This window comes from Copadichromis virginalis, linkage group LG14 (assembly GCF_057382275.1).
Source record: "Copadichromis virginalis isolate Kocher_CV1m ecotype Utaka linkage group LG14, C_Virginalis_male_GT1.1, whole genome shotgun sequence".
In the NCBI taxonomy this organism is placed as follows: domain Eukaryota; kingdom Metazoa; phylum Chordata; class Actinopteri; order Cichliformes; family Cichlidae; genus Copadichromis; species Copadichromis virginalis.
The window spans coordinates 28,337,396-28,364,203 of record NC_140631.1 but is presented as its reverse complement, the minus strand read 5'-3'; the positions used below and the strand labels follow the sequence as shown (position 1 = coordinate 28,364,203).

The following is a 26,808-nucleotide window of genomic DNA, read 5'->3' as shown; positions in this document are numbered from 1 at the left end:
TTGACGAAGACGCTCGGGGACGCAGGGGGCAGGCTGAGGGCCGCCATCTGTGCCTCCCCTGGCAGCAGCGGCAGCAGCCTGGGAGCCCACTCCTCCTCAGGCCACCGGCAGGCAAGCACCGTGGCCTGGAATGTCTCAATGAATGTCAGCGGATCCTCCCCATCACCCATCCGGTCCAGCATCACCAACAGTGGGGTAGGCTGAGGCGGCGCAGCCGGACCTCCCAGCGACTGTTGCAGCGCCGCCGTCTGCTGTACCGCTTGCTGGCGAAGCAAAGACAGCTGCTGGTCCTGGACCGCCGCCTGCCGAGCAGACATAGCAGCCAGATCCTGCATTATCTGCCCCAGAATCTGCAATGGCTGGACAGGTGGCTGGGCGGCAGGCTGGGCGGCGGGCTGACCTGGCAGGGGTCCGACATGGTAAATGGTAAATGGCCTGTATTTATATAGCGCTTTACTAGTCCCTAAGGACCCCAAAGCGCTTTACATATCCAGTCACCCACCCATTCACACTCGCATTCACACACTGGTGATGGCAGCTACATTGTATTTAAAACAATTCTGATCATTTAAACATTAAATTATTGGTACATGTGGTAATGCTAAACAAGACTTTGTTCATGAAATAAGAGAAATGTGGAAACAATGTGCTCAAGCACATGTTCTTATGTTTCAGGTACATGGGCCAGACGTGGCCGTCAAAAAGGCCAGGTGGGTCTGGTACCAGGTAGTTTCTTGAGCACACTCACACCCGTCACCTTGATTCTGGGAGGGAAGAACCCATGTTATGTGGACCAGTACTGTGACATTTCCACCACTGTGCAGCGCATTGCTTGGGCACGTTTTCATAATACTGGACAGAGTTTGGTGGCTCCTGACTACATTTTATTTTGGAGTCAGTACATTTTATTGTGATGTAGACATCACGGCGTACACCTGGGTTTCGACACCACTTGTGACACAGGACCCACATACACACACGTCTGGGTTGTGCTTGTAACTGTGCTTTATTCAAAATACAGTGTCTTTTCCTCCTGCGGTTTCCGGGATCAGCCTTGGACGCAGCCACTCCGTCACTCCCCGTGTGTCAGCTCCTTCTCAGTGCCAAAGACATAAGACAGGTCTCCCTCATTAAACAGTTCTGCACACCTGTTCCCTCCCCACCTCCGTGCTGCCCTGTGCACTCACTGCGCCACCCCTCCTTTGCAGCAGGGCAAAGACAACGCCCCGCCACTGTGGATTTAGGGCATGTCTTGCTAGATATCAGTTTAGCGCTCGATGCTGTTGATCACGGTATTTATTACAAAGATTAGAGTATGCCATAGGAATTAAATGTACAGCATGGCAGTGGTTGGAATCATGTCTATCTAATAGACTCCAGTTTGTTTTTATAAATGGGGTGACTTCTTTACACTGTGAAGTAAATTATGGAGTTCCACAGGATTTCATGCTATGAAAAATTCTATTTATATTATGCATGCTTCCATTGGACAGTATCATTTTAAGGCATTGCTATGCAGATGATACCTAGCTCTGTCTAACTATGGGGCAAGATGACACACGCCAGTTAGTTAAACTGTAGTAATGTCTTAAAGACTTGAAGACCTTGATGAGCTATAAGTTCCAGGCTTGAATTTCTGTGTAAATGGTAAATGGCCTGTATTTGTATAGCGCTTTACTAGTCCCTAAGGACCCCAAAGCGCTTTACACATCCAGTCACCCACCCATTCACACACTGGTGATGGCAAGCTATATAGTAGCCACAGCCACCCTGGGGCGCACTGACAGAGGCTGCTGGACACTGGCACCATCAGGCCCTCTGACCACCACCAGTAGGCAACGGGTCAAGTGTCTTGCCCAAGGACACAACGACCAAGACTGTCCAAGCTGGGGCTCAAACCGGCAACCTTCCGATTCAAGACAAACTCCCAAGTCTTGAGCCACGATCGAAGCTTGATAGGCTTCACTGAATCATGGATGCACCCAATGACAGTGCATCTATGAAAGGCTTCCACACTGTTCAGGCCAACTGGACAGCACTGTGAGCAGTAAGCAGAACGAAGAGGGGCTTGTCATTGTTGTTAACAATAGGTGGTGTAACCCTGCTCAAATAAAAATCAAAGAGCGGATTTGTTGCCCGGAAACTGAACTGTGCACTGTTGGACTCAGGCCATATTAATTGTCCAGGGAATTTACCCAGTAATCTTGGTGGCTCTTTATGTTTCTCCCTCTGCTAAACCCACAGCTGTATGTGAGATTATCCACTCTGCTATAGCCCGATTACAGACTCAGGCTATGTCCACACTAATCATTTTCTCTCCGTTTTGGCCTCTCGTCCAGACTGAGATGGCATTTTCGCTCATGGAAAACGCAACGTGTTGAAAACGCTCTGGATAACGCATACAATTGGAAACGGTGCTTTCATGTCGCAGTGTTGTAACAGTCACAATGGTGTGTTGTCTCTTTAAGACAACCCAAGTCGAGGGTTAATGTTGTCATCTATATGCGCCACTGACTCTCTCTGTGATTGTGTGGACATGTGCTTGCATGCTAGTGCATGAGGAGGGACGGATGTTATGTTTTACCTCTCCAGACACCTTTGTTTGCAACGTTATGGGTTGTACGAACACTCTGCGCTATGTTTGTTAAGCTGCAGCCGTTCAACCGGGCTTATATGGTTGATGAAGAGAAGGTATATTAAAGAACACGCTGTGGAATTCCCAATGCCAGTGTGAGTGTGTATTCTTTTGGCTACCCTGCTAAGTGTTTTGCCGCCTCATGGGGCTACATTACATCCTGCAACAGAGGTGTGGACTCGAGTCACATGACTTGGACTCGAGTCAGACTCGAGTCATTAATTTTATGACTTTAGACTTGACTTGAAAAAATGTTCTAAGACTTGTGACTTGACTTGGACTTTTACACCAATGACTTGGGACTTGAATTGGACTTGAACCGGTTTACTTGAAAAGACTTGATATTTTACCCCAAATATAAAATTTAACATGCATATTATATAGAGATTGAAAATGTGACGTCATTCACGGGTAGAACCGCAAAGGATTCTGGGAACTCGTGGCAAGCGGTACTAGCGCACGCAGGCTTTCAATTAAAATCAGTTATACAGCGATAAAAAGAAACACAAAAATGTCAAGAAGCCGTTGTATTATTAACTGCAATAGCCGGTCGCATGACAGCCACGGGAAGCCGACGGGTAAAGAGATCGGTTGTTATCGGATTACGTCGTTGAAGAGAAATTGTTCAAGCCATGTTTCCGAAGTAACAAAGACGCGACGGATGGCCTGGATTGCAGCCATTCAAAGATCAAATATAACGTCCCAGAACACTCCAGCTCACAGGTTAGTCTGCTCCAAGCATTTACACGAAGGTCAGTGTTTTTTTAGTAGTTAATACGTCATTTTCATAACATAATTAGTGATATAGGTTACAAGCAAGTCTGGCGCTGAACAGAAATTGTCGCGCTATGCTCCTTTATTTATTGTGCATAAATAGTGAATTGTCCTGACACAATATTGCGTTTCGCTTCTGTTATTATGGTACATTGACAAAAACATATACTTTTATTCACAGGATAAAACAGGTTTTTTGTATCACTAATTGCCCAGTACGATTACAGCATACAATATTGTTGTCACTGCTACATTTCTGTGATGGGTACCAGAAATTATTTCCACTACTAATTAATTACCATTGAGCTCAAAGGTGCTATTAATAAACGGTTAACAAATGTGTATTTATGACGACAATTTGTGAGACTGGTAAACTTATGATACGTACGATGGTCTTTCGTTCTACACGGTGCATTTCAAGGTCCTGTACCCATCCATCGGTAAACTGTACCTGGGCTTGTTGCAGTGACCGGAAGTTACTAAACTTCACGAGTGTGTGCACTCACTCCAAGAACCGTATGATTATAAATATGCATATAAATATGCTAAGATGAGATAGCTGACTTCATCTAACTAGCAAATGTTGTCCAGGCTACGTTGGTGATACAGTTTTTTTTTAATGTGTATGATATTTTTGTCATGCGATTTTAAAGCTGGTCCTACAACCGCATCCAAGAATAACATGCGGCTTATCTCAGAACTGTCGGTGAAAATTATTCTTGGAGCTAAGTTTAATTGAGCTGCATTTTAAAGAGGTGCAATTTCACAATTTGTGTATATTTTCTAAGTTCACTATTTTGTCATGTGTTGAGAAAAACACAGATTTTAAAATTACATGGTCTAATATTTACATTTAGCATATAACTGCAACATTATTTTTCCGTGTTTTTTTTTTTTAAAGACTCGAAAGGACTTGAAATTCAAAGTTTCAGACTTGTGACTTGACTCGGACTTTTACACCAGTGACTTGAGACTCGACTCTGACTTGCCTGACATTACTTGAGACTTGACTTGAGACTTGAGGATAAAGACTTGAGACTTACTTGAGACTTGCAAAACAATGACTTGGTCCCACCTCTGTCCTGCAACACCTCGACCGCCCAGGAACTTATGCCAGGGTCCTGTTTGTGGACTTTAGTTCGGCTTTTAACACCATTGTGCCTGAACTTCTCTCCTCCAAACTCTCCCAGCTCAGCGTGTCACCAGCTACCTGTCAGTGGATCACCAGCTTCCTGACAGACAGAAAGCAACAAGTGAGGCTGGGGGAGATCACCTCTGAAACTCGGTCCCTCAGTATTGGCGCCCCTCAAGGATGTGTCCTCTCACCACTACTGTTCTCCCTCTACACTAACGACTGCACCTCCAAGAACTCGGCTGTTAAACTCCTAAAGTTTGCAGATGACACCACTGTCATTGGCCTCATTCAGGATGGTGATGAATCTGCATACCGGCAGGAAGTTGAGCGGCTGGTACTCTGGTGCAGTCAGCACAATCTGAAGCTGAACACTCTTAAAACTGTAGAGATGACAGTGGACTTCAGGAGACATTCCTCAACTCTGCTCCCCCTCACCATATCAGACAGCCCTGTGTCGACTGTGAAGATCTTCAAGTTCCTGGGTACAACCATCTCCCAGGACCTGAAGTGGGAGACCAACATCAACTCCATCCTCAAAAAGACCCAGCAGAGGATGTACTTCCTGAGACAACTGGGGAAGTACAGTCTTCCACAGGAGCTGCTGATCCAGTTCTACACTGCGGTCATTGAGTCTGTCCTGTGCTCCTCCATCACAGTCTGGTATGGTGCAGCCACTAAACAGGACAGGAGCAGACTGCAGCGGACTGTACGGGCAGCAGAAAGGATCATCGGCGCCCCCCTGCCCTCCATCCAGGATCTGTACCTCTCAAGAACCAGGAAACAGGCAGGGAAAATCATGACAGACCCCTCACACCCTGGACACAGACTTTTTGATCTGCTGCCCTCTGGCAGACGGTACAGTAGCCTGCAGACCAGGACCACCCGACATAGGAACAGTTTCTTTCCCCTCGCCATCTCCCTTCTAAACAGTTGACCTGTCGCACTGCTCCCACTGCCAGACTGCAACTGCACGTTATGTACATTCTGTAGTATTCATTCCACCTCATTTGATTTCTGTACTTTATGTATATAAGTTCTTTATAGTTGGTTTACACAGCTTTGTGTATGTATGTGTATGTATGTGTAATGTGTATATATAGACACGTGTGCGTGTGTGTGTGTGTGTGTGTGTGTGTGTGTGTGTGTGTGTGTGTGTGTGTGTGTGTGTGTGTGTGTGTGTGTGTGTGTGTGATTTACATTGCTGTGCTTGAGAGCCACCATCTACCGGAACCAAATTCCTTGTATGTGTCTCCACATATACTTGGCCAATAAACACGATTCTGATTCTGATTCTGAGTTGTTTTGTTTGCTACGAACTTTGACAGCCCTATTAAAGATTAATATCAGTCTGTACATGCTGCTGATAGCTTTTCTTCAGATTCTTTAATTCTCACTCGCTTTTGCAACTTTGTACTTATGTGTTACTCGCAGCAACAACTCCACCTCATTGTTAGTCCATTTAAAAAACTCAGTGCTTTTCCTCAGCATTCTGCCGCGAAATTTTAAAGAGCCGGAAAGTAAATAAGTGGCAGAATAAATGCGTTTCATGCATGTGCATTACTGGAAGGTAAGTGTTTTCGGCTGTTTCAATGTGGACACACAACTCTGTGAAAACCACTGAAAACGATAGTGTGTACACGGAGCGTTTTCAGATGAAAATGCCATTTTCAAATCTATACGGGCTAGTGTGGACGTAGCCTCAGCACCCGAGTGCCTTCATTGCTATCTTTGGTGAGTTCAACCATGTCCCCTAGGGCGCTACACAGCCAACTTACACACTATGTGGTTTGTCCCACCAAGAGGGAGAGGAATTTGGACCTACTGTATGCTAACGTCAAGGATGCATGCAGTTCTTCCCCCCACTGGGTAGGTCAGATGATCACCATATCCACCGCTATGTGCTTATGGTGAAGAAGGAGCCTGTGACTACTAGGAGTATTAGGAGGTGGTAGGGAGAGGCTTTAGCAGAACTACAGGGCGGTTTTTGAGATGACAGACTGGGAGACACTCTGTGAACCCAAGGGTGAGGACATCAATGGACTTAATGAGTGTATCACTGACTACATAACCTTCTGCACCAACTCCATTGTCTCAGCTCAAACTGTCCATTGTTACCCAAATAATCTTATAGAATTCAACATTAGGTGAGAAGGAAAATGGTGATATTTTATTAAGCTGCAAGTGGCATTGTCTCCTACCTTCTGTATGTCTCGTCATACCTTGGGTCTGAACGATCAGTCACAATTTGTGAATGAAAAGAAATTCCGTTCTTTGAAATCAACAAAACCTGTAACTACTACTAAAAAGTTTCTTTAAATATATTGTCGACCTGTAAAACCAGCACCCCAATACAGGAAGTCTGGATTGACTCTGTTTAAAACCTACTGTGTATTACTCAGTAGGTTGTGCAGAGCTTAGAGCCGATGGGTGAAGGGACTTCCTCCAGACTAACTGCCTCTAACCCCCAGGTTTCTACCCTGCCTACTCTGATAAAAAAAAAACCCTGGAGCTAAAAGTAGCCTTGCAGGCCCAGTATTTACCAGCAACACCTGTTGCGGCAGCTTTCATCTAGATCAATGCTCTTGGAATATGGCTGAGTTTGATTAGTGGTCTGAACAGTTTGCCCCAGGGGTCTGTTACTTTTAAAAGGCTGGAGTAACCTGTAGTATTTATACTAATGTAGATCAATACTCAGATTTTTAATATTACTGTTTCACAGTGGGTTAAAAAGGAAATGTCCGCAATTTACTTTTTAAATGTGGGATATTTTTATTAAAGCAATTTAGCAGGAGCAATGAAAAAGCAGATTCAAATAATATCAATTGAATATTAATATTAATATTATCTCTTCAGTGTAACTATAACCCATTAGGAGAGGAGCCAAGTCCAGTAGGAAACAATGGAAATGCAAATCCTCTTGCATGTATACTCTAACACAACAAAAATTAGCAGAAAAAAGTCAAAAATTATAAATCAAATTAGTGAGTCCACAGACCGAATCTTCAGATGATGTTGTCTGCTCATTGCGAGAACTACAAGAAGACACAGCTCTCAGATGTTCCTGGGTACCCCCTTTTATACTCATTTGTCAATTTGATTTGCATACCCCTCTCTCTCTCCCTCTCTCTAGACATCCAATCACAGATTCTGACATACAATCACTCAATGTCAGTCTCTCTGAATTTTCACCCGCTTTTAATGAGGACAAAGGTTACTTCATTAATATGAATTCATCACATTTTTTTTCTTTTCTATTTGCTGCTTTAATAAGAAAAGTCAATAATTCCATGTGAATGTTCAGTTACATATTAATATTCTCACTTCATGTCTTGTTCAATTTATGCTATTATCTTCAGTCAGATTTACCATTAGCTCAATCTCACATGAGCCTCCATTTCAACATGATCTTCTTTTAATTCATGTACAAAGGAATACTTTTTGTCACTTTTTCTCTTCAAAACTCTCTGTTTGTCAATCATAATATGGTCTCTTTTTTTAAATTAAATCATGCATGTTAAAGGCAGACATTGTTAAAATATTTGCTTAGTCATTTTGACCAAGCATGTCTGAGCAATGTGTTATGGTTGCATTTTTGCATTCTCTGCTGGTACAAACAAACCAAGCACAGAAGCACGTACACACACACAAACAAAATAATTATTTATTTATTTATTTTCATGATGGCGATCGTGGACCCTTCCCCATCATGTTCTTTTTCGTGTTCTTTTCTGGTTTCAGTAAGATGATATAACACTTTGGAAAAAAAATGCAAATCAGCAGTCCAAAGCTGGAGGCAAGAATAGCAAATATTTCTACAGCAACACTGAACTTCCCCGGAGAGCTGACATATGCTGGAATAAATGTGATCCACACTGCACAGAATATCAACATGCTAAAGGTGATAAACTTGGCTTCATTGAAATTATCAGGCAGTTTTCGAGCCAGAAAAGCAAAAATGAAACATAAGACAGACAAAAGTCCAATGTAGCCAAGCACAGCCCAGTAGCCCACAGATGTGCCCAGAGCACACTCTAAAGTGATCTTGTCTTTGATTTCCTTAAAATTCTTAAATGGAAAAGGAGGCGAAACTGTTAACCAAATGATACATATGATAACTTGTATAAGAGTAAAACTTGTAACACAGAGTCTCTGCTGTGTAGGTCCAAACCATTTCTGAACATTACTACCTGGACGCGTTGCCCGGAAAGCCATCAAAACAACCATTGTTTTCCCCAGAACACAAGAGATGCAGAGCACAAAGGTGATCCCAAAAGCTACATGTCGCAGCATGCAGGACCATTCAGAGGGCTGACCAATGAATGTCAGAGAACACAGGAAACACAATGTCAAAGAGAAGAGCAGCAGGAAGCTCAGCTCAGAATTGTTTGCCCTCACAATAGGAGTTTTCCTGTATTTGAAGAATATTAATGCCACACCAGTAGTCATGCATGTTCCAAATAAAGATGCAGCAGTCAGGAGTGCTCCCATAATTTCTTCATATGATAGAAACACTGCGTCCTTCTTTATGCACGTGTCTCTTCTTTCATTTGACCAAAATTCAGGGGGACATCTCAAACAGGTAACAGAATCTGCAAATTAATGTTAACACAATGTTAGAATTCTGGAGATTTACTAGATTTATGCGTTTGAATCTACTTTACAGCATATTATACTCACTAGCACACTAACTACAGTATTACTCTACATTGGTCAGGCTACTGCTAAAGCTACACAATGAGAAGATGAGAAAAAATGTGTTGACAATGCTTTTGCACAGTCAATATGAAAAATGGTAAATAAGTCACTTCAAACATCGTTGACCATTTTTCAGTAAAACTGACACTAATTCTGAACAAACTGCAGCATCAAGAAATTACATGCTGTGGTATAAAGCAACTGGTGCTGGAACAACAACGAAAGTTATGATAGATAGGGCAGGTTTTGAAGCAGGGAGTGTGCTCATATTATTCACAGTAGGCTGAAACAGCCCCATATTTCACTCTTCATTTGCTTTATGTATAGAAAAAAAGAGCATAATTATTCAAATTTTTTGAGGGGTTTCCTCAATGTTGCGAAAGAATGAAAAAATATGCTGGAACATGAACAGTAATATTGCTTGTAGTTCATTAAAGTTTTTTTATTGAAATATTACCACACCTGTAGTGTTGCTTATCTCTCCCTCTGCACATCTTATACAGTCATAGCAGCAAACAGGCCTTCCTTTCTGGAGAACCTTGCGTGTTCCTGGGGGACATTTCTCACTGCAAACTGACACAGGCACCTGTATGGATAAATGTACAATAATAACCATGGATAAACTGCATGTATGATGATCTTTACAATCATTTCTTAATTTTATATGCATATTTTATATTTATATGCATGAAGTTCAAATGTTTTAAAATAACACCTGGTTATAATTAATTCTTTATTCTTAATAAGCTTATTATTTGTACTCATTGTTTATTGATCACTCACCTGCTTTGAGTTTCTTGCCCAGATTAAAGAGTTATTTTGCAGAGTCAGCTGTTTGCCTGGAGAAAGTGATGCATCATAAAGGCCAACTGTCACAAACTCCACAATGCCGTTTTTTCTTGGCTGCCAGTTTATAATTTCATACTTTGCTGCTGGATCTCCATTCTCATCAAAGTAAACCTCATCTCCTTCTTTTGTTTTGAAGTAAATTTTTAGAATGCGCTGCAAAATCTAAGAAGACAGGCAGTCTGTTAATTTATTGAATCTCATTTTGTAACACAGACAGCACAACTGCTACTTTTTGTTTAAATGTAACCTCACCATGAATGGATCTAGTTGCACATTTTTCTCACATGTTTTATTACAATTGAGGATATTGTGAAGGGCATGGGCCACTGCATACACTCCTTTATATACATTGTTAAAGATAGGCATGAGTGACATATCAGTGAAACTGTTTTTAACTCCAGTAAGATCTTCATGTCCGGTACACTCTCTCGGATTTTCTGCTGTTGACTTCAACTCCTTGAACTTACAGTTAAATAATGCCTCCCAGAACTCAGTAAACAAATCATTAGATGAATTAAGAAGTTTCACATTCAGCATGAACTCCTTCAGGCCAGTGACGTGTGATTTGGGAATGGAAAGACCAATGGCACCATCCAGTATGTGATGTATATCCATTTCTGCGGTTTGAGAATCAAATATCCAAGACTCACTGCCTATCCACTGATAACCAGTGAGGTTGTTGAGAGAAAACTCATGTAATAGCACATCCATATCAAAGTGGGACAGAAAGCCAACAATCACCTTGGAGGTTGAAGCTTTTATAATGTCAATGATCTTTTGAATTTTTTCATAGGGATCTGTCCTAAAAAAAGATACAGAATATTCCAGACAGATGCCCAGCTGCTGTGCAGTTTCTGTGAATGTTGCCATGCCTTTATTTCCATAATCATCATTGGTTCGAATAGCTCCAACCCAAGTCCATCCAAAGTACTTTACTAAATAGACCAGGGCTCTGCTCTGGTAGTAGTCACTGGGTATTGTTCTGAGGAAGGATGGGTACTTGGTTTTGTCACTGAGACAAGCACATGTGGCAAAGTGACTCATCTAAGCAAAAAGAAAAAAAGAAAAGAAAAGAAAGAGAGATTATAGTCACACTGACCATTAAAAATAGAAAAAAAATGTTGCACACATCCACATTTAATTTCAGTTTTCACTGTGTTAAGCACATTATATCCCTGCAAAGAGGGTTATCTAAAATGGAAAATACAAAGAAAGCAGAACTTTTAAAGAGTCACATTTGTGTTTCCAGAAAAAAAAATATTTTTAGCTATTCTACCCACCATTGGTATATAAAATGGCCCAATTACGGTAGCTATTGCCATGCAAGGAGAGGAAGAAGTCTCTCCCATTATAGCCTGCACTTGTGCTGGTTTGGTACAAGGGGCCTCAGGTGCTGTGAAAATAATTTGATTACCATTCATCAAGGCTAGTGCAACTTTTATGCTTTGGGCAATGGAACCACAAGTATCATACATTTTATAGCCCAGAGAGACTCCTGGCAGTAGGTCTGTACTGTTATTAATCTCCTCAATGGCAAAAAGCATAGCCTGGGCGACCTGAAATTCCCTGAAATTCAAACTTCATTGAAAAAATGAAAAAGTTGACATAAAGACAATAGATTACTAACACATAAAATACTGAAATCAGTCAGTTATATGAAAATTGAAAAACAAGATAAAAGCAAGAAATAAAAGGATGAATTGTTTTATGTCTTAGATCATTTATCTATTTTAAATTTATTTTTATAATGTTATTTACCTCGTGCATTGAAGTGGCAGTGGTTTCTGCATGTAGGTATCCTTTCTGTCATTCCAGCTACTGTGAAAAGAGAACATCCCCCCCAGTATAATGTCCCCATCCCTAGATAACTGGGGATTCTCAGGATCCCCTCTTCGTATGCACACAGGTTCTTTTGCCTGAGAGAAAGATGCCACCAATAACAGTTGGAAAAGTGCCCACCCCTGTTCTGGCCACTTCTGTGTAAATGACATGCTGTCTGTAAAAAATAAACCACTGGGTGGCATTGCAAGTAACCTAGTCTAAGTGAAACATGCAGACTTTATTTATACATTTTGAAGCAGCAAAAATGAATAACAGAACCATCATGCTTCTTCTATGTGGAACAAAAGGAGGGGCCAGAGGAGTGGCCCTGCAAAACACTACTGAATTATTGTAAATGTCCTCTCTGTATTACCATGCCCATAAATTACCATAAATTCATTGTTTTCAACTTTCATTGATTCGGATGCAATATAACATTTATCATTTCAATAGGTCCATGTAGATTCGAGAAAATCAGACGTTTGTGAGCCTGATAAAGTTAGCCATATGATTTCCTTTCCTTTTACTTCAACATTTTCAATTGGTTTTTCAATTATTTGTACAATAGGCAAACAGGAAGAAAAATTTCAGACATGTTTTTATTCTGGTTTATACAGCTTTTGAGGAGTGAAGCTCTTCAGTTCAGTTTAACTCAGTTGATACCTAGTATGATACCTAGTAGTTCACTAAGCGTGAACCATGTCAGGCCCTGGTGCTGTCCAACTCTTCATACTGGAGACCCTGTCTTGGATATCTGCCACTGTGATGGTTACTGGTCCCTGTCTCAGATCCCCTAGCCACTGAGCGTATTTTAAGTTGCGTCCTTCTCCCATATGTTCTTCCAGTATTGTTCCGACTCCATCATCCTATCTTTCAAGTCAGTTCCTTTCGCACTGATGATGTCTTCCCCCTGACCTGTCATCCTGGCTACCCCTTACCATAGCATGTGCATTGTACCTTGTCAATCTCTAACGGTAAGTATACGGTAGGCTTGCTTAGTATTATTCTTATAATTCTCAATTCTTATAATTTGCTTTGTTTCTTGTTTCTTGCATTTTGCACACCACTGTTCCTTGTGAAGTTTGCACACAAGAATTTCACTCACATGTACAGTGTACCAGTAATGTGAAGTGACAATAAAAGTGATTTGATTTGATTTGATCCTGGACAGGGAGGAACGCTGGTTTGAGCGGGAAGTCAAGGGAAGCCATTTACGTGAAAAGGGAAAGACCATCTCTGAATCAACTCTGAATTGTACTCATGGCCATTGATCATTGGTCTTTGATCAATGGTCGTTGATCAGTAGTTGTTGATCAATACAACTTTTGTAATAAACCATCAAGATTTCTATTGGACCCTATTACTACAAGACTGCTCACAGAAGTCTTACCACTACTTAATGCTTCAATCTTAAATATGATCAGTCTATCTCTATTAATGGGCTATATGCCCTAGTCATTTTTCAGGGCAGTAATTAAACTATTACTTTAAATGTCATCACGCGATCATTTGAACTAATTGAAGGCCAATCTCAAGCCTTCCTTTTTTCAATTATTTAAAAAAGATTAGTTGTTAAAGACCTAACTGATAATCTGCAGTGGGATAGTTTATTGAAAGAGTGATAGTCATGTTTCAGAACTCACCACAGTAAGGAAATAAACCTCGGCTCCTGGTGGCTTTCTCATGATGCATGTAGTGTTTTTTCTGCACACACTATGTGTTTATACACCACTCTGCATTTAATCATTAATTATAATGAATCTCTGACTCTCTTCCACAGGTTGTTTGTTAAAGAGTGTTTTTTCCTTATCACTGTCACCAGGTGGTTGTTGAATTGTTGGGGTTTTCTCTCCATTATTGCAGGGTCTTTACATTATATTATATAAAGTACCATGAAGTGACTGTTGTTGTGATTTGGCACTATATAAATAAAACTGACTTGAATTGAATGGAATTTTGATACATACACAGTCTTGGAGTCTGTCATTATTCACTTTTTATGGGTGCGCAAAATAACACAACGGAACATTCAGAATTTATCAAAACTTTATTTGTACAAATATTAATTAAGGGAAAGAAAAATGTAAAAAAAAAATCAACGGAACTTTTTACATGGAAAAGAAATTACAGATTTTGTTGGGAATATTTAATATACGATATAGAGCTTGTAGGAAGGACTATAGTTATTTGCTTCTTTCTTTCCTTCTTTCATGTAGTGAACCAGCATTTGTTTTTGAAACAATTAATTGCTGTGTTTTCTTAGATGTCAGTGGGTTTTGAATTATTTGAACAATATTTAAACTATAGAAAGGACAGATTCAATTTTGTTTTTTTTTTTTAGCAACCTCTCAGATCGTTCTTGAGGTCCCTTTACTCATCAGGTGTTTCTTTGTATTGTTTTCAGGTTTTAATAAAATAATGTAACACTTTGGCAAAAAAATGCAAAATAACATTCCATAGCTTGAGGCCAGAATAGCAAATATTTCCACAGCAACTGTGAATTTCCCAGGAGAGCTGACATAAGCAGGTATAAAGGTTAACCACACTGCACAGAATATCAACATGCTGAAAGTGATAAATTTAGCTTCATTGAAATTATCAGGCAGCTTTCGAACTAAAAAAGCAAGTACAAAACATAACATAGCCAGCAGCCCTATGTATCCTAACACAGTCCAGAACCCTAGAGGTGATCCCAGGGCACATTCAAGTATAATTTTATCTTTGTAGTAGTTCATATTTTTGTAGGGGAATGGTGGATTTATTGCTAACCAAACTAAGCAAATCAAAATCTGTATGAGAGTGAATGCTAGAACACTCAGTCTTTGCTGTACAGGTCCAAACCACTTCTTAACATTACTGCCTGGAAGTGTAGCCTTGAATGCCATTACAACCACTATCGTTTTCCCCAGCATACAAGAGATGCAGAGCACAAAAGTTATGCCAAATGCTGTGTGTCGAAGCATGCAGGACCATTCGGAGGGCCGGCCAATGAAGGTCACAGAACACAGGAAACACAGAGTCAAGGAGAAGAGCAGCAAAAAGCTGAGCTCAGAGTTGTTTGCTCTGACAATAGGAGTGTGTCTGTATTGGAAAAATATTAGGGCTACAGTCATTGAGATGCACGCACCAAAGAGAGAAAAGGAGACCAACAGTATACCCAATAATTCTGTGAACGTGAGGAACTCAATAGCTTTCATTTCACAATTATTTCTCTCTTCATTGGACTTGAATTCAGGAGGGCATTTGTCACATTTCACTGCATCTGAAAACATAAATATCTTCATGATGTACACCACATACATCTTTAAATAGACCAGTAAAGTGCTGGCAGTGATTTTGCCCAACAGAAACACAATGAGCACAAGAGTAAAGGCTAGAAATCCAGCTGTCTCACTTGTAGTGTTGCTGAACTCCCCATCAGCGCAGGTGATGCAATCAAAACAGCAGATTGGCTTGCCCTTAACAAAAGCCTGACGGGTCCCAGGCAAACAACTCTTACTGCAAACAGACCTTGGCACCTGCATTATAGGGACAATATTAAAAACAATTTACTTCCAGATTTACAATTGTATACATTTAGTGTGATTGTAAAAGATCAAGCGTCAGAACTTTAGGGTTAGAAAGGAACAGTATTATCTGTGTTGTTTTACCTCGAAATTCTCTCCTGCCCAGATGGCTCTCACACCTGCTTTCATCTTAAACTCCTGACCCTCAGGCTGGGATGCATCATAGTAACCAATTGTCTTAAAAAGTATGTAACCTTTTTCACCCATCTGCCAGTTCACCAATGCATAACGTGCCACAGGTTCACCTAACTCATCAAAGACCACTTCTTCACCAGTCTTAGTTGTAAAATTGACCTTGGTTAGGTAATGCAGTACCTACAGACAAACATTAATGTTATCTGACTATGTAACAATAGTCATTAAAAATAACATTTTGCATTTAGACACAGTAGTTTCTTTTTATGTTTACCTGCCATGGTTGTACATTTTCCGTATCAGCACAAGTATTGTTCTTAAAAGGCTCCCTTTCATCTTTGCAAGTAAATAGCATATGTAGAGCATGAGCAACAGCATATGTGGCTTTGTACACATTATTTAGCAGGCTGGCATCTGACACATCTGTGAAACGTGTCTTCACATGCAGGAGAGACTCCTTTCCAGTGCAGGCTATTGTCAGATCTTCAGCATGAGTCTCTGTTTGAGGAGACAGGTTGCACCTGAACACTGTCTCCCACAATTCCACAAGGCCCTGATTCCCAGGTACGGTGGAAGGCCTGCTGCTGGCTAGGAACTCTTGCAGTCCAGGAATGTGAGCATTTAATGCTGCAAAGCCAACTGCCCCCTGAACCACAGCGTAATTTACTGGAGAGGCAATATAACGGTATGTGATCCAGCCTTCACTCCCAACCCACTGCAGGCCTGTCACATTTTGAGCATGAAGCTCTTTAAAAAGTATGTCAAGGTCTGTGCCATCAGCAAATGCCACTATTATCTTAGAGGTGGATTTCTTTATAATATTTACCACATCTAAGAACCACTTCCTTGGATTAGTTCGGTAAATGGCCACTGAGTACTCAACACACACACCTTCCCTTTCTGCTGCTTCCAAGAAAGTGGCCATACCACCATTCCCATAATCATTATTAGTTCTGATAGCTCCTACCCAGGTCCAGCCAAAATGTTTCACAAGCTTTGCTAATGCTTTGCTTTGGTAAATGTCACTAGGTATGGTTCTAAAAAAAGAAGGATAGTCTCTTCTGTTGCTAAGACATGCACAAGAAGCTGAATGACTGATCTGGAAAACAATAACATGGTTAAATGTCATATTGAGCATTGAAGACATTTAATGAAGATTATTGCATCTCAGGAAGTTTATGTGTGCATTGAGCATGCATGCCCCCAACACTCACCACGGGTATATGGAATGGTCCCATGGTGCGTGCAATGCCTATCGTGGAGGTGGATGTGGTTTCTCCTATGACAGCATGTACGTTGGAAAGTTTGTTACAGCTCCCTGCTCCACTTTCATATCTATTCATCAAGTTTAGTGATGCCCTAATAGACAAAGGTATACTGGGGCAGGAATCAAAGATCCTATAACCAAGTGTCACTCCTGGCAGCAGCCCTGAGCTGTTATTAATTTCTTCTATAGCAAACATCATAGTGTATGCATACTGAAGCTCTCCTGGGTCCAGTCTGGACAAAGAAGAAGGACCAAAGTTTTCATAGCAGAAATAAGCAAAGAGGAAGATTATATTTAAAATATAAACAAACAACCCATATTGTAATAGGATTTATAGATAAATTATTTCATCCCAGTCTTACCCTTCACACTGTATTTTTCCTGGATTGACTTCAAAAGTTGGATAAACAGTGATGGGGTTCTGATGGAAAGAAAAAATTCCTCCAATGTTGATTTCTCCCTCCTTAGAAAACTGAGACAGTTCTTTTGTCCCATAGGTCTGACACACAGGCTTCCCTTCTCTCACAGCCAGACAGGAAAGAAGTAGTAGGTTGGCTATCAGCAGCATAGTTCCTCAGCTGAATGCTTCCTAACAAATGCTCAAAGATAAGCCTCCTCAACACTGCTTTTAATATGACTTTTATGTCACAAAGCCACAGGGACTTATGGGTGACAGCTGTGTTTATTGTCTTTGTCTCTACCAATGATATTGGTTCTGCTGTGACTGACCAGTGAATAGGGATGTTAATGGGCTTAGAGGGCCTCCTACGAAAGTAATATCTTTTCATTCAACATAACCACTCTTTATACTAAGTTATTATTGTTTATTACATATTCCATCTGTGGTTCACATTTTAACATCGTACTAAAGAGTAAAACATAAACAAATGCAATACATATTTGAATTACTGGTTTCCAGGACCAATATATAAAGTAATAAATTGATCAATGATTGTATACAAATTAAAATAAACAAATCTTAAAGATGGAGTAAGCAAACCCTCGTGCATTTATTATTTTTTAATGGTTTCTCCCCATCATATGTCTTTTTGTATTTCTTTCGGGTTTCACTAATAAAATATAACATTTTGGAGCAAATATACTGAAAAATAACCCAAAGCTTGAGGCCAGAATAGCAAATATCTCTACAGCTACAGTAAATTTACCAGGAGAACTGACATATGCTGGGATAAAAGTGACCCAGACTGCACAGAATATCAACATACTGAAGGTGATGAATTTGGCCTCATTAAAATTATCAGGCAGCTTTCGAGACAGAAAAGCAAGGATAAAGCATAGCAAACTGAGAAGTCCTATATATCCTAAAACAGCCCAGAATCCTAAAGGTGAACCTAAATTACACTCTAGTATAATCTTTTCAGTGGCATGGACTGTGTTTTTGTAGGGGAATGGTGGAGCAAAAATTAACCACAGCACACAAATCAGCAGCTGGAGTAAAGTAAAGCTGAGCACACTTGTTCTCTGAAGTGCAGCAGAACACTGAGGAACTGTTTTTGCTGGCCTTGTAGCCTTAAAGGCAATCACCACTGTTATAGTTTTAGCCAAAATGCATGACATACACAAGGCAAAGCTTGCGCCAAAAGCTGTGTGGCGTAGCATGCATGACCACTCAGTAGGCTGGCCAATGAAGGTCAGAGAACACAAGAAACACAGAGTTAAGGAGAAGAGCAGCAGGAAGCTCAGTTCAGAATTACTGGCTTTGACAAGAGGTGTGTGACGAAACCGAAAGAAAACACATGACACTGCCAATGTTAAACTTGCTCCAAACAATGAGAAAGCGGCGAGTAGGCCCCCCATAGTTTCTCCAAAAGACAGGAACTCAATCACCTTTGGAACACAGTGGCTGCGATCTTCATCCGACCAGCACTCCAGCGGACATAGTAAACACACTGCAGAATCTGAGTAGAAAGTGTCAAACATAAAAAAGTATTTTGATACACCTAATACTGAAATAAACACTTCCTAGTAATGTATCAACTTATTAACACTTTTTTACATAGTAAAAATGACAGGAAATTTTCTACACACTGTTTGAGTTGCTAATCTCTCCAGCAGCACAGGCAATACAGGAAAAACAGCAGATGGGTTTGCCTTTAATTGCAGCCTGGCGGAAACCTGGCGGACAGCTCTCACTGCAGACAGACAATGGCTTCTGTAACAACACCACAACTCAAAGGTCACAGTTTGTTCCTCTTGTAATCCACATACTGAATTTAGATTGTTCAATTTATTTCACATTAATAATATTGAAGAAAGAAAAACATACAAACATGCATTTAACCTTCAGACCATTATTTTACTCATTATTCTGCATCAGAGGGGAAAATTAACATAAAAATAGTTCTGAAGCTGTTATGTTAACATTGTTATTGAAAATTAACATTGAAAATTAAGGATTATACATATCTGTATGTGGGAGAGATTGTTTTTATTTGCTAAAGTTCAATATTAAAAAACTTTCTGAATGACAGTTTTTATTAATAAAATTTTAATTTTAATCAACCTGCAAAATAAGTATTAAATAAATATTCCTTGCTCTCAAATAGACTTACCATTCGGGATTCAGAAACCCATGTTATATTGATTCCATTCACGGCAAGCTGACTTTCATTTGGTAGTGAAGCATCATAGCTCCCTACAGCCACAAAAATTATATCTCCTGCTTGGTTTCTCTGCCAGTTCACAAGTTCATACATTGCTGAAGGGTCTCCATTTTCATCAAAATATACTCTTTCTCCCGACTGAAGAGTGAAATTGACATCTTGGAGGTGTTTCACAATCTACCAATCCAAAACGAGGGTTGGTAACTTAGCATATATAGAATTCTAGATCAAATAAATACTTTTTCTACGATTTTGTAAGGTAATGTCTTACCTTTTTTGGCTCTAAATGATCCTTCCATATACATGACTGATTCATGGCTTTAGCACTTTGACCACAATTTAACAAGTTATGCATAGCATGAGCTATGGCATACACAGCCTTGTACACATTGTTAGATATCCTTAGTTGTGATACATCCGTAAAAGGATTGTTTATGTCCTCTAACTTCTCAGAGCCAGAGCACTGAATCTGACCAGGCAGCCTGGATTGAAAACTGCAGCCAAAAACCGTTTCCCAGAACTCTCTTAGCACACTATTCTGAGGATCTTGACTTGGGTTAACCTGTAAAAGAAATTCTCGCAGGCCTGCAATCTTTGCCTTTTTGATAGTGAAGCCCAGAGACCCTGTCAGTATGCCAGAGTACCTCTTAGTAGTCAAATGACTTGCTGTTATCCACGATTCACTGCCCACCCACTGCAACCCAGTCAAGTTCTGCTTCAGAGCTTCCTCCAGCAAAATGTCCATCTCACCCTGGGCAAGAAAGGCAATCAAAACTCTTGCACTGCCACTACGAATCACTTCAATCACCCTTGCAACCTCCTCACTAGAGTCAGTCCTTGAAATGGCCTCTGAATATTCAACACAAACCCCTTCCTGACTTGCTGCTGTGATAAAAGTTGCCATCCCATTGTTGCCATAATCATTGTCACTTCTGACTGCCCCAACCCATGTCCATCCAAAATATTTTACCAGTTTTGCCAGGGCCCTGCTCTGATAGTAATCACTGGGGATGGTTCTGAAGAATGAAGGGTAATCCTTTCTGTTACTCAGACAAGCACATGTGGCAAAATGGCTGATCTGAAATGAAGTAAAAGAGAAAAACAAAAACAAATTGACAAGTAAGTGGGAAGAGATTTACAGTTGGGTCTTCAGAGACAAAACAAAATGTTGTTTCTGGCTTGTAACTAAATTTAATGTAAAGCTTGGAAGCCTTAAATCTAAGATTCACATAAACCTGTAAGTGACCAAAAAAGTTACTAAACTTCAATTTTTGGAGAGAGTCACATTATAAAAAATTGACACAAATATTATAAATACTTACTACTGGTATTTGGAAGGTCCCACAAATTTGTAGCATCACAATGGTTGAGGAAGACTCAGAAGCTCCAATGATGACATGAACAGATGAATGACTGCTGCAGGTTTTCTCTGCTGTCCTTTCCTGTCCATTTAGTAAACCCATCACTGCACGTGTTGAAGGCAGTGTTGAACCACAGCTGTCAAATATCTTATAACCAACTGAAATATTAGGCAGTAAAGTGCTGCTATTGTTGATCTCTTCTACTGCAAAAATCATTGTTTGGGCAAAACGAAATTCTCTCAAATTTATCCTGAAAAGAGTAAAAAAAAGTGTTTTAAAAAGTGTAATGTAAAGCTCTTCAAGTCATGAACCCTGCAAAGGGAAAAAAGACAAACCTGGAGCATGTGAGAGTTTCTGGAGTATGAGTCAGGGAGAACGAAGGCTTTGAGATTTGGCTATGGATAGAAAAAGCTCCTCCAATAGTAATATCCCCTTTCTTAGTCAAAAGAGGAACCTCTGGACTTCCCAGCATTTCACAGAGAACAGTATTTTCCTCTGCTCTGCAGACTCCCATAAATAAACCCCAAAATAACACTCTGAATGTGCAGTCATACATCTTTTACAGACAACCACACTCATGCATGTACAGCCCTGTACTCTGTTTTGATATTACTGACCAAGCATGTGTATTCTTTAATGGGCAGAGCTTTATAGAGCTATAATTGATGAAGCCTGAGGTCCTCCTATCATATCACAGTATGACATACATTGTCACACTGTTTTGCGATTTTTATGGGAGACAGCTTTTTTTTTTTTTGAGTCACCCTTACCAGAAAATGCATATATTTTAAGCTGTCTTCTTTGGAAACATTTGATATAATAATAGTGTAAATTGTTTTGTAAATTATGTAAATTGTTATAATAGTGGTAATTGAAACGATTTAATAATTTAAAAACATTAAATTTTTGAATGACACAAGACTCCACGTGGGACCATACAACTCAACACACACAGAGCTAGATATTCTAATTCAGCTGCACAGTTTTCTTTATTAATTGATGGTTCAAAACAGGAACCATTTGGCAGTGTGATAAAATCAACACAATTTAAAATAAATACTTAATACTTAAACAGCTGTCAAACTTCTATTTAAGATATTTTAGGTGGCAACATTCCATAACCTTTGTGGTAACTAAATAAAGACTCTAAACAAGACATATATGTAAATATTTGTTTTGTAAACACACTCACACACTCACACACTTATATAGACTGATTAGTAACCCACTGGCAACCAAAAGTTGCTAGTGAAATCTGAAATTCATGAGTAGTTACTGGAGATTGCTAGCAGTCATGAAACTGGTCACAAACCGTTATGGCACTGCAGCATACGTAGCTACGGCTGGCTAGTTCCCACATTTGAAAGTTAGTATGAACGATAAAGATAAGCAAGTGACTTGCCAAGCTCTAGTTACACTGGGAAAAGGGTGAAGCAAACCAGTATGGGGCGTCGTTTGTAAACTGAAACATGCTGAAATTAACGGCAAAATTTTTCCACATATAGCTTAAAACCTTACAAAAACATGTTTTTTCGAGTCACTTTTACAACATTTACTAAAACATTTGTAACTTTTTATATTTAAAACACAATTTTAAATGTTAAATCTACATGTTAAATACTAAATCTAAATATTGTATTTAAATTTAAATGTTAAATCTAAATGTTACGGGAAACTAAATATTTAGCTAACATGCAAATTTATTGTACAGGTCAACAGAAAACCAAAATAAAAGCTTTACAAAAACCTCCGGCACTAAAGTGTGCCGGTAGTGGTCAGGTTGTTTGTCTGCTCTTGCCTGACAGTCACATCTAACCGCCATGGGCTGCTTCACTTCTTGCCTACCAACATGTCCAGCGATTTAGCTGAAAACATCGAAAGAGCCATTTTGTTGGCCATCCAAAGGTTCAGCAGTAGTCACACTAAGCAACTGCAGTGTCCACTTTACAATCACCGCAGCATATGTCCAGCTAAATCTCTGGACATGCTGGTAGTTAATTTCAGCATGCTTCAGTTTACAAACGGCGCCCCATAAACCAGAAACAGAGAACATTTACCTTTAAAGTTTTACCTCTTGAAACATGTTGATTATAGTTATGAAGCACAACCTTTACTTTGAGGGCAAATATTCTACATTTCTGGCCTGCATCACACTTTTTCAGGTTTCGCTGTATGTCTGAGAGTACATGGTAAATGACTACTAACAGGTTGGTGCGTTTGATTCAAAATGTGGGTGACTGTGGCAATCAGCTAGAGAAAAAAGCAATCACAAGGAGCTTTACAACTGAAATCATGTTTATAAGTGAGTACAAAATGTATTGTTGACATCTTTGGACTTTATTGTAACTCGTTCACATAGATACTGTAGTTAGTTGCATAGCCACTGTGACTGACAGGTGTCCTGACAGCAGTGGTGAGTGAAATGTTAGCATTATTATAGCATTAACACAGAAGTCACATTAATCTTGAGGTTTTAAAATGCAGTCCAAAACTAATGGGTGACATCATGGTATCATAGTGGCGATGTCTATGGCTGACATTTTTTCTCTCTTTTCTCTCTGTGTGGACATGTGTGTGAGATGGTATCGTAGAAACCCATACTTTATCCACAATAGCGTAAACAAATTTTAAACAGATTTTGTACAATATCCCAATATTTTCAGACAACCCGTTCTCACTCCCAAAGCGTAACATTTTACGCTAGGTGACAAATCGTCACCATATTACGTTTTCGGCTACCCACCACGTTCCTAAATGACGACCTCGGAAAAAGAGGAAATATGAGAACCGTCTGGACTGAACCTACACATGTTCGCTCTTTTTCTTCAAATCGCTTAGAAACACGCTATTTAACATCATTAAAGTCCTGGTTACGGTCTGGAATAAGGTTATGGTTAGGGCTAGGGATAAGGTTAGGTTTAGGGCTGGAATACAGGGGCTGGAACGTCTATTACCGCGGGAGCGTCAGTGCACTGGATTCCAGCCATAACCCACCGCGTACCATAAGAACGCCGAAGGTCTCCTTTCGCGTTCCTCAGGAACGCCGCGGGACGTGACAAAACGTCGACATGTTACGCCTCGGGAGTGAGAACGCTCTGTTTCAGAATTGGGCTTGTATGATAAATACTAACACTGAATATGGTCCGTAAACTGTTGTCTGATATACAGTGGGGCAAAAAAGTATTTAGCCAGCCACCTATTGTGCAAGTTCCCCCACCTAAAATGATGACAGAGGTCAGTAATTTGCACCAGAGGTACACTTCAACTGTGAGAGACAGAATGTGAAAAAAAAAAATCCATGAATCCACATGGTAGGATTTGTAAAGAATTTATTCGTAAAGTAGGGTGGAAAATAAGTATTTGGTCAATAACAAAAATACAACTCAATACTTTGTAACATAACCTTTGTTGGCAATAACAGAGGTCAAACGTTTACTATAGGTCTTTACCAGGTTTGCACACACAGTAGCTGGTATTTTGGCCCATTCCTCCATGCAGATCTTCTCGAGAGCAGTGATGTTTTGGGGCTGTCGCCGAGCAACACGGACTTTCAACTCCAGCCACAGATTTTCTATGGGGTTGAGGTCTGGAGACTGGCTAGGCCACTCCAGGATTTTCAAATGCTTCTTACGGAGCCACTCCTTTGTTGCCCGGGCGGTGTGTTTTGGATCATTGTCATGTTGGAAGACCCAGCCTCGTTTCATCTTCAAATTTCTCACTGATGGAAGGAGGTTTTGGCTCAAAATCTCACGATACATGGCCCCATTCATTCTGTCCTTAACACGGATCAGTCGTCCTGTCCCCAACACGGATCAGTCGTCCTGTCCCCTTGGCAGAAAAACAGCCCCATAGCATGATGTTTCCACCCCCATGCTTCACAGTAGGTATGGTGTTCTTGGGATGCAACTCAGTATTCTTCTTCCTCCAAACACGACGAGTTGAGTTTATACCAAAAAGTTCTACTTTGGTTTCATCTGACCACATGACATTCTCCCAATCCTCTGCTGTATCATCCATGTGCTCTCTGGCAAACTTCAGACGGGCCTGGACATGCACTGGCTTCAGCAGCGGAACACGTCTGGCACTGCGGGATTTGATTCCCTGCCGTTGTAGTGTGTTACTGATGGTGACCTTTGTTACTTTGGTCCCAGCTCTCTGCAGGTCATTCACCAGGTCCCCCCGTGTGGTTCTGGGATCTTTGCTCACCGTTCTCATGATCATTTTGACCCCACGGGATCAGATCTTGCGTGGAGCCCCAGATCGAGGGAGATTATCAGTGGTCTTGTATGTCTTCCATTTTCTGATGATTGCTCCCACAGTTGATTTTTTCACACCAAGCTGCTTGCCTATTGTAGATTCACTCTTCCCAGTCTGGTGCAGGTCTACAATACTTTTCCTGGTGTCCTTCGAAAGCTCTTTGGTCTTGGCCATGGCGGAGTTTGGAGTCTGACTGTTTGAGGCTGTGGACAGGTGTCTTTTATACAGATGATGAGTTCAAACAGGTGCCATTCATACAGGTAACGAGTGGGGGACAGAAAAGCTTCTTACAGAAGACGTTACAGGTCTGTGAGAGCCAGAGACTTTCCTTGTTTGAGGTGACCAAATACTTATTTTCCACCCTAATTTACGAATAAATTCTTTACAAATCCTACATGTGAATTCATGGATTTTTTTTTCACATTCTGTCTCTCACAGTTGAAGTGTACCTCTGGTGCAAATTACTAACCTCTGTCATCATTTTAAGTGGGGGAACTTGCACAATCGGTGGCTGACTAAATACTTTTTTGCCCCACTGTACCTTGCACTTTTCTGTCAGTGAGGCTGTACTATGTCCAACAAACTTGATCAGTGCTGAGGAGTGATTGTTTTTAAAAGGTTGAGTGTGAACAGGTCATGCCTGAGAAAGAGGCCTGGTTCACAAGTGCATACTGCAATATTTGAAAAAATTACTTTTAACATATTAAACACAGAACTCAGTTCAGAACTGATTCAATTTAATTTTATTTATATAACAGCAATTCACAATAACAGTTGCTTCAAGGTGCTTTATATTATAAGGTAAAAAGACCCTGCAATAATCCAACAATTTGCAGGATCAGGTTCAGGTTTCTGTGTTTTTTCAAGCATTTTTATTTTGTAATGACAAAGCTTTTTGACTCATGTGTACATGATAAAGGTTTGCAAATCAGAAGGCATTGTCTATACTGTAGACCAGGGGTGCTCAATACGTCGATCGCGATCGACCAGTCGATCGCAAAGGTAGTATTGGTAGATCGCATGGCATTAAAAAAATAGATGCCAGCCTATCATCCATCCCGTCACTTGATTGATACAGGGAAGCCAGTCAGATGACATCAGATTTTTTCTGACGCTTAGGTCGCTGCGCATGCGCAAACAGCGGCGCGAAGTGTAGTAAAACTGACAAGCTAGTCAGCGAGTTAACTCCAATTTTTAGCTCTCGGTTTTTTCTCTTAAACCTGGCCGTCAGCAGCTACTGTCCGGACTATGCATCCCTGGCTGATTCAATTCAGTGCAAGTCATCAGAGTAAACTCAGGTAATGACAAAAAATTTACATAGTTAATTGTGTTGTGAAATATTGGATATTGCGGTTATGCATGTATATACATTGTAGATATAAAGAATCCTCAATATATTTATAAATAAGTATATGTTTTGGATTTTTGTAGTGGGTAGATCATTTTGACTTGGTCATTTTATAAGTAGCTCACATGCGGAAAAAGTGTGAGCATCCCTGCTGTAGACTATACCTATGCTAATAATAAAGTGCGACAAGTAGTTTTTTTTAGTTTAATTTATTCATATTAAACTAAAGAACGTTATATTCACTTAATTCCCAATTTAATAATGAACCAAAAAAAGTGTATCAAATTTTTATTACACATTTTTATTGTTGATTGTTATTGTTAATATTACTGACAGTGTTA

At 40.2% G+C, this 26,808-nt stretch overlaps 3 protein-coding genes across 4 annotated transcripts; all 3 read right to left on the bottom strand.

Annotated features, from left to right (window-relative positions):
- Positions 1–8,219: 8,219 nt before the first annotated feature.
- LOC146694160 (extracellular calcium-sensing receptor-like) lies at positions 8,220–12,194 on the bottom strand. The gene is made up of 7 exons (XM_085478694.1): positions 12,171–12,194; positions 11,847–12,031; positions 11,369–11,666; positions 10,341–11,132; positions 10,023–10,250; positions 9,702–9,825; positions 8,220–9,133 (listed from the first exon to the last, which is right to left on the bottom strand). The coding sequence occupies exons 1-7, from the start codon at positions 12,192–12,194 to the stop codon at positions 8,220–8,222; spliced, it is 2,565 nt and encodes an 854-aa protein (XP_085334820.1).
- Positions 12,195–14,257: 2,063 nt separating this feature from the next.
- LOC146694159 (extracellular calcium-sensing receptor-like) lies at positions 14,258–17,445 on the bottom strand. 2 transcript variants are annotated; one of them, XM_085478835.1, is made up of 5 exons: positions 17,240–17,445; positions 16,825–17,110; positions 15,885–16,709; positions 15,560–15,790; positions 14,258–15,427 (listed from the first exon to the last, which is right to left on the bottom strand). In XM_085478835.1, exons 1-5 carry the CDS (start codon positions 17,443–17,445, stop codon positions 14,258–14,260), a joined length of 2,718 nt encoding a protein of 905 aa, XP_085334961.1. The 2 variants fall into 2 exon arrangements, with proteins under 2 accessions (XP_085334961.1, XP_085334963.1); XM_085478837.1 differs by lacking the exon at positions 17,240–17,445 and having other exon boundaries at positions 14,258–15,171; positions 15,304–15,427; positions 16,825–17,076.
- Positions 17,446–17,897: 452 nt separating this feature from the next.
- LOC146694158 (extracellular calcium-sensing receptor-like) lies at positions 17,898–21,355 on the bottom strand. The gene is made up of 6 exons (XM_085478834.1): positions 21,198–21,355; positions 20,824–21,112; positions 19,773–20,579; positions 19,451–19,678; positions 18,927–19,050; positions 17,898–18,796 (listed from the first exon to the last, which is right to left on the bottom strand). Exons 1-6 carry the CDS (start codon positions 21,332–21,334, stop codon positions 17,898–17,900), a joined length of 2,484 nt encoding a protein of 827 aa, XP_085334960.1. The 5' UTR covers positions 21,335–21,355.
- Between the last annotated feature and the right edge of the window lie 5,453 nt (positions 21,356–26,808).